General features: G+C 51.8%; 1 protein-coding gene across 1 annotated transcript; it reads left to right on the forward strand.

Moving 5' to 3' along the window:
* The first annotated feature begins 998 nt into the window (after nt 1-998).
* LOC122119685 lies at nt 999-8,177 on the forward strand. The gene is given in 2 exon segments (XM_042693747.1): nt 999-6,268; nt 7,748-8,177. Coding segments are annotated over 2 exon segments (5,700 nt in total).
* Nucleotides 8,178-8,383: the final 206 nt, after the last annotated feature.

Raw genomic sequence — 8,383 nt, forward strand, 5'->3', positions numbered from 1 at the left:
AAATAGCCGACCACCACATTCCTTCCCGTAAAACTCAGCCTTAATGCTAGGGTGAGGCAGGATGTAGTAAATCACTTGTCAAAATCAGGGAACGAACAGTTTCGGTGCATAACGACCCGCACAGACTTGTCCGGGCAAGTACCGACACGTCAGCCTTCCCCCAACCCCACCTACCCCATCTGGCTAGCTTAACCTGACCAATCCCCACCCTGAACGTAATTTGAAATTAACCAATCATCCCCCTGTAACCACGCATCTCGCTTCTGTAACCTCGCTTCTGCTGTCCATAAAAAGAGGGTGCTTTCAAGCACTCGGCGCGCAAGTCTCCCGATAGACTTTGTCGCCCCGGGTACCCGTGTAACCGGTTCTCAGACACTCAACCCGAACCTTGTGGATCTCGAGGTTGAGTGCACCTGGGAGCCGAGGGCTTGCCCGAATAAACCTCTTGCTGTTTGCATCCGCACAAGTGGTCTCGTTGTTCCTTGGGGAAGGGTCTCTTCAGATTGAAGGACACCCCACGCCGCCGGGGGTCTTTCATCTGGGGGCTCGTCCGGGATAGAGACCCCCACCCAGGGACCACCGACCCATTTCCGGGAGGTAGGCTGGCCAGCATCTGTGTGTCGTCTGTGTGCTGTCTGTAAGTTGTCTGAAGTCTTGTGTAGCCAATTTCTGTGCGCTTGCGAATCTGGTGAGTTCGGCCGTTCTCGTCTGTATCAGGCGGACCCGTGGAGGAGCTGACGAGCTCATACTCCCGACCGCGGTCCCCAGGAGACGTCTTGGGGGCTTCTGCGAGCCTGAAAAAGTGGCTCATCAGGGTGGCCTGAAAAAGTGGCCCGTCAGGGAACCCGGTCCTCTAGGACGCGTGGTTCATCAGGGGAGACGAGAGATCCGGACTCTCAATAAAGTCTCCATCAGGTTTTGCTTTCAGTTTGTGAGCAAACACGCGCAGCGAAGCTAAGTGTTGTCTGTCTTGTGTCTGTGTTCGTTAAAGTCTTAAAATGGGACAAACTGTCGCGACCCCACTAAACCTTACTTTACAGAACTGGAAAGATGTGCAAACATCAGCTCACAATCTTTCAGTAGAAGTTAAAAAAAGAAAATGGATAACTTTTTGTTCATCAGAATGGCCCACTTTCAACTGTGGTTGGCCACCAGAAGGAACCTTTAACCTAACCATTGCCTTACAGGTTAAGGCCAAAGTCATGGATCCGGGACCACACGGACACCCAGACCAGGTCCCCTATATTGTCACTTGGGAGGCTCTTATTTCTGATCCTCCCCCGTGGATAAGACCCTTCCTACCCGCCCCGGCGCCCCAACTCCCTACCCCCTTAACCCTTCCATCTGCACCTCAACTCCCGTCCCCACTCCTTCCGTCCTTGACTCCCCAACCCCAACTCCCTCCTCCTCTTCTCCCCTCTCCAGCTCCCCAACCCCCCTCACATTCCTCACTTTACCCAGCCCTTGTTCCCCTAGAAAGTGAAAAACAGGTGCCTCCGGAAAAAGGCAGACCTGCCACCCCAAAGGTTCTGCCACCAGGGGAAGAAGTTCTCCTGGATTTGTTGACGGAAGAACCGCCTCCCTATCAGGGACATGCTCAGCAGCCTCAGGAAGCAGTGGCTGCCGCCCCTCCACCGCCTGCCGACCCTGCACCATCCCCGGTGGCCGGTCGACTCCGCGGACGCCGAGAGCAGGTCCCGGACTCTACCTCCACCTCTCAGGTGTTTCCCTTGCGTGCAGGGACGAACGGCCAGCTGCAATATTGGCCCTTTTCGGCCTCAGACTTGTATAATTGGAAGACTAACAACCCTCCCTTTAGTAAAGACCCCTCAAAACTAACCTCTTTAATTGAATCTATTTTAGTGACTCATCAACCAACTTGGGACGATTGCCAGCAACTATTGCAGGTGCTGTTGACTACCGAGGAAAAACAGCGTGTTTTCCTCGAAGCGAGAAAGAACGTCCCTGGGGACCACGGGCGTCCCACTCAACTGCCTAATGAGATAGATGCTGCTTTTCCCTTGGAACGGCCCAATTGGGACTTCAATACGGATGCAGGTAGGAACCACCTACGCCTTTACCGCCAGTTGCTAATAGTGGGTCTCCAAGGGGCCGCTCGGCGGCCCACCAATTTGGCGCAGGTAAAGCAAGTAGTTCAGAAAGTAGAGGAGTCGCCTTCGGCTTTTCTTGAGCGTCTTAAGGAGGCATATCGCATTTACACTCCTTACGACCCTGAGGATCCAGGGCAGGCTACGAATGTTGCTATGTCTTTTATTTGGCAATCGGCTCCTGATATCAGAAAGAAGCTAGAGAGACAGGAGGATCTTCAGACATTGTCCCTCCAGGACTTGCTTAAGGAAGCCGAACGCATTTATAATAAGAGAGAGACTCCAGAAGAAAGAGAGGAAAGGCTGAGGAAGGAAGCTGAAGAGAGAGAAAGTGTACGTGATCGTAAAAGAACAAAGGAGATGAGTAAGCTATTGGCCACCATAGTATCAGGGCAGCGACAGGAGCAGGAAAAGCAGAAGGGAGACAGATCGGGCCACCCATTGGAAAAAGACCAGTGTGCATACTGTAAGGAAAAAGGACACTGGATGAGAGACTGCCCAAAGAGACCCAGGGGACATCGGAGACCAAGACCCCAGACATCCTTGCTAACCTTAGACGATTAGGGGGGTCCAGGCCAGGAGCCCCCCCCTGAGCCTAGGATAACTCTGGAAGTTGGGGGGCAACCCGTCACCTTCCTGGTGGATACGGGGGCCCAACACTCGGTATTGACCACGACCCCCGGACCCCTGAGTGACCGATCAGCCTGGGTGCAAGGAGCCACTGGAGGGAAGCGGTATCGGTGGACCACCGATCGAAGAGTGCAACTGGCCACCGGTAAGGTAACACATTCCTTCTTGCATGTTCCCGACTGCCCTTACCCTCTACTGGGAAGAGACTTGTTAACCAAATTAAAGGCACAAATTCATTTTGAGGAGACAGGGGCACGCATTACTGGGCCCAAGGGACAGCCATTACATGTACTGACCCTCGGAATAGAGGACGAGTACAGGTTGTATGAACAAAGACAGGACAAAGAGGACGCCCATATACGGCCTTGGGTGCGAAAGTTCCCGCAAGCGTGGGCTGAGACGGGAGGCATAGGCTTAGCCGTCCACCAGGCTCCTTTAGTTATCCAACTAAAGGCCGCTGCCTCCCCTGTGTCTATAAAACAATACCCGCTGTCCCAAGAGGCCCGTCGGGGAATTCGTCCTCACATAAAGAGACTGTTAGACCAAGGAATACTAACCCCCTGCCAGTCTCCCTGGAATACTCCGCTCCTCCCGGTCAAAAAGCCGGGAACTCAAGATTATAGACCAGTACAGGACTTGAGAGAAGTTAATAAGCGGGTTGAGGACATTCACCCCACGGTCCCTAATCCATACAACCTACTGAGCAGTTTGCCCCCCACTCATATCTGGTATACTGTCTTGGACTTAAAGGACGCGTTTTTCTGCTTAAGAATCCATCCCAGTAGCCAGCCTATTTTTGCCTTTGAATGGAAGGATCCAGAGCTGGGAGTGTCGGGGCAATTGACTTGGACTAGACTGCCCCAGGGGTTTAAGAACAGCCCCACACTATTTGATGAGGCGTTACATCGGGACCTAGCCGACTTCAGAATTCAACATCCCACGTTAATATTGCTCCAGTACGTAGATGATCTCCTGCTGGCAGCCCAGACACAGGAGGACTGCAACTCAGGGACTGAAGATCTCCTGCAGACCCTGGGTGCCATTGGCTACAGGGCCTCCGCCAAAAAGGCGCAAATTTGTCAGAAGCAAGTAACGTATCTAGGATATCAGATCAAAGACGGGCAGAGGTGGCTGACAGAGTCTCGCAAACGGGCAATTATGGATATTGCCCCACCCCAGAGTCCAAGACAGTTGCGAGAGTTTCTGGGAACAGCTGGATTCTGCCGACTGTGGATTCCCAGCTTCGCGGAGATAGCCGCCCCTCTGTACCCGTTAACAAAACCAGGGACGCTATTTGTCTGGGAAGAGATCCAACAAAAAGCCTTCCAAAACATTAAGGAGGCGCTCTTACACTCCCCGGCTTTGGGGTTGCCAGATCTAACCAAACCTTTTGAGCTGTTTGTAGATGAAAAGCAAGGATATGCAAAAGGAGTCCTGACCCAGAAGCTGGGGCCTTGGAGACGTCCTGTGGCCTATCTCTCCAAAAAGCTGGATCCGGTTGCTTCTGGATGGCCCCCGTGCCTGCGGATGGTTGCGGCGATTGCAGTCCTGGTAAAAGACTCGGGTAAGCTTACCCTAGGCCAGCCACTTGTCATCCTGGCCCCACATGCCGTAGAGGCCCTGGTCAAACAACCACCAGACCGATGGCTCTCTAACGCCCGCATGACCCACTACCAAGCCATGCTCCTAGATAAAGACAGAATACAGTTCGGGCCTGTAGTAACTCTGAACCCCGCTACCCTGCTGCCACAACCGGGGGAGGCGGAGCCCCATGACTGCTTGCAGATCCTGGCCGAAGTACATGGAACTCGACCGGACTTGACCGACCAGCCCCTCCGGGATGCTGATTTCACTTGGTATACAGATGGGAGCAGCTTCTTGGACCATGGTGAGAGGAAGGCCGGAGCTGCTGTCACCACCGAGACTGAGGTAGTTTGGGCGGAGGGACTTCCGCCTGGGACGTCAGCACAGCGTGCCGAGCTGATCGCCCTGACCCATGCACTCAAAATGGCAAAAGGCAAGAGACTTAACGTCTACACCGATAGTCGCTACGCTTTTGCTACGGCCCATGTGCATGGAGAAATCTATCGCAGGCGGGGCTTATTGACCTCAGAGGGCAAGGAAATTAAAAATAAGCCGGAAATTCTGGCCCTATTGGAGGCCTTGTTCTTGCCCCAAAAACTGAGCATTATACACTGTCCGGGACACCAAAAAGGACAGACCTCGGAAGCGAGAGGCAATCGACTGGCTGATAGGGCGGCCCGGGAGGCAGCGCTAGCCGAAACTCCAACCACCCCGGTCCTCCTCCCCATGACAACCAAGCCGCAAACAAAAAGACCCAGTCCGCTCCCCTACAGTCCAGAGGACATGGACGATCTAAAGAAAATGGGGGCCACCTTTGACCCTGAGAGAGGGGCTTGGACTAACGATGGGAAGACTGTTTGGCCAAGAAAGTGGACTCGTCAAATGATAGACCGCCTCCACAAACTAACCCATCTTAGCAACCGGAAAATGAAGACCCTCCTTGAGCGTGAGGAAGGGCTAATGCATCTTCTGGGAAAAGAGGACAGCCTACAAGCAGTGACAGATCAATGCACAATATGTGCCCGTGTCAACGCTGGGAAGACCAAAATAGGGCCAGGAGTGCGGGTACGAGGACAGCGACCTGGGACTCACTGGGAGATCGACTTCACGGAGATTAAGCCTGGACAGTATGGTTACAGATATCTCCTAGTATTTGTGGACACCTTCTCAGGCTGGGTAGAGGCTTTCCCTACCAAACATGAAACCTCCAGAGTGGTAACAAAAAAGCTGATGGAAGAAATTTTTCCCCGATATGGTATGCCACAGGTATTAGGGACTGATAATGGGCCTGCGTTCGTCTCCCAGGTAAGTCAGTTGGTGGCCAAACTGTTGGGGATTGATTGGAAATTGCACTGTGCTTACAGACCCCAGAGCTCAGGGCAGGTAGAAAGAATGAATAGAACGATTAAGGAGACTTTAACCAAATTAACACTTGCAACTGGCTCAAAGGACTGGGTGTTCCTCCTGCCCCTTGCCCTCTACCGCGCTCGCAATACCCCTGGCCCCCATGGCCTTACCCCTTTTGAAATCTTGTACGGAGCTCCCCCGCCGGCCGTCAATTTTCTTGACCCTCATATATCTGACTATGCTAATAGCCCTTCTTTACAAGCTCACTTGCAGGCACTTCAGATTGTCCAGCGTGAAGTCTGGAAGCCTCTTGCGGCAGTATACCGGGACCAACAAAACGACCCTGTCGTGCCTCATCGTTTCCAAATAGGAGATTCTGTGTGGGTCCGCCGCCATCAGACCAAAAACTTGGAACCACGGTGGAAAGGACCATACATCGTTCTCCTCACCACTCCTACAGCCGTGAAAGTGGACGGAATCGCCGCCTGGATCCACGCGTCCCACGTCAAGGCCGCCCGGACCCCGGAAGAGACCTCAACAGACCCGGACTGGAAAGTTCAGCGCACTCAAAATCCTTTAAAGATAAGACTTACGCAAATATGATTCCCTTTGCTTACTTGCTATTCCTATCCCTATTGAGTTTTGCTTCTCCCAATCCCCACCAGCCCGTGCGACAGACCTGGCAGATTTTGTCTGGCACAGCAGATGTAGTCTGGCAGATCAGCTCCGACCGCCATCCGTGGGGAGCTTGGTGGCCAGATCTAACCCCAGATGTTTGCCAATTAGTAGCCGGATCGCCCCGCCCCTGGGACCTGCCCGGTTTCACCTTTGATAAGCTCCCGGTAAAAGACTGCTCGGGCATACCCAATATGGGGGGCTTTAATGCAGGATGCTGTTCCCCGGACAAAAGGACGAGTTTAGCCAAGGTTGATTTTTATGTTTGCCCTCGAGAAGGTAGAGCAGCATCTAACCAGTGTGGACAGGAGAGTGACTACTTTTGTGCCTCTTGGGGTTGTGAGACCACGGGTGACGCATATTGGAACCCAAGTTCAACTTGGGACCTGATTAATGTAAAAAAAAGGACGGCCCTGGGGTACTTCATGCTACTTCAAAAGTACGTGCCTGCCTTTAAAAATATCCTTTACAGACAGAGGAAGAGCTTTACTTCCTGCCCTATGGATGGCAGGCAGACAGTGGGGAATTAGATGGCATACAATTGGATCTGGACCCTATGGAGTGACATTCCAAATCAGACTACGCAGGCAAACAATAACACCCGTCCTGCCAATCGGGCCCAACCCAGTTTTATCAAAACCCAGAGTCCTCACTGCTAGACATCCTCCACAAACCCCCTTGCTCAGTGCCCCCGTTCCACCCCCTTCTGCGATCAGTTCCCCCTACCTATCCGCCTCAATGCCGGTCCTGGCCGCATCAGAGGCAGGGGACAGGCTCATTGACCTTGTAAAGGGAGCATATACTGCTTTAAATTATTCTGATCCCAGTCGCACCGAGAGCTGTTGGCTATGCCTGGTCTCCAATCCTCCATACTATGAAGGCATTGCTGTAAAAGCCAATTTTTCCATCCACTCCAACCCCCCTTCCATCTGCAACTCACTGCCTTCCCACCAGCTGACACTCCCAGAAGTATCTGAGAGCGGGACGTGTTTAGGTAATATCCCCCCTTCCCATCAAAGACTGTGCAATAACAACCAGGCTGTATCCCCTGGATCCCATTACTTGGTTCCCCAAACTGGGCTCTATTGGGCTTGCAATACAGGCCTAACCCCCTGTGTGTCGGCAGCTATTTTTAATCAAAGTAAGGATTATTGTGTATTAGTACAGATTTGGCCTCGCATCACTTACCATCCTGACAGCGTTGTCCTCCAATACTTTGACCGACCAACTCATAGAGGCAAAAGAGAGCTCGTGTCTATTACATTGGCTGTCCTTCTAGGTATAGGAGGGATATCGGCTGGGATTGCCACAGGAACCACCGCCCTGACAAGAGTGGATTACTATTCAGACCTCCAGCAAGCCATGAATAACGACTTAAAGACTTTGGCAAACACCGTCCAAACACTAACGGACTCAGTAAACTCCTTAGCTGAAGTAGTCCTTCAAAATCGAAGAGGATTGGACCTACTGTTCTTAAAGGAAGGGGGCTTATGTGTAGCTTTAAGGGAAGAATGTTGTTTTTATGTCAATAAGACAGGAGTAATAATCAAGTCCCTAGATAAACTTAAGGAAAGACTGAACAATAGACAGCGAGAATTTGAGTCTCAACAAACTTGGTATGAAGGGTTGTGGAATAAGTCTCCCTGGTTTACTACCCTGATATCCTCATTAATGGGACCATTAATACTCCTTATGTTAATCCTTACTGTGGGCCCCTGCATCATCAATCGCCTAATACAATTTATAAAGGACCGCCTATCGGTCGTACAGGCCCTAGTATTAACCCAACAATACCACCAACTTAAATTGACGGAGGAATCTCCAGTTGAATGAAGGATTTCATTCATACAAAAAGAAAATGGGGGAATGAAAGACCCCAGACGCTCCTCCCGAAGCCCCTATTGAGCCCAGCAAAAGATTAAAAATTAAAGTTGGAGTTATTATATTGTACAATTGCTAACTGCTGGTTTTGCTTCTGTAAACTTGCTTGCGCTAACACTAACCCTTCCCCTCCCTGGAGATAAGTGCAGGCCGCTAAC

This window comes from Dipodomys spectabilis, unplaced genomic scaffold, assembly GCF_019054845.1.
Source record: "Dipodomys spectabilis isolate Male_0828 unplaced genomic scaffold, ASM1905484v1 ptg000001l, whole genome shotgun sequence".
In the NCBI taxonomy this organism is placed as follows: domain Eukaryota; kingdom Metazoa; phylum Chordata; class Mammalia; order Rodentia; family Heteromyidae; genus Dipodomys; species Dipodomys spectabilis.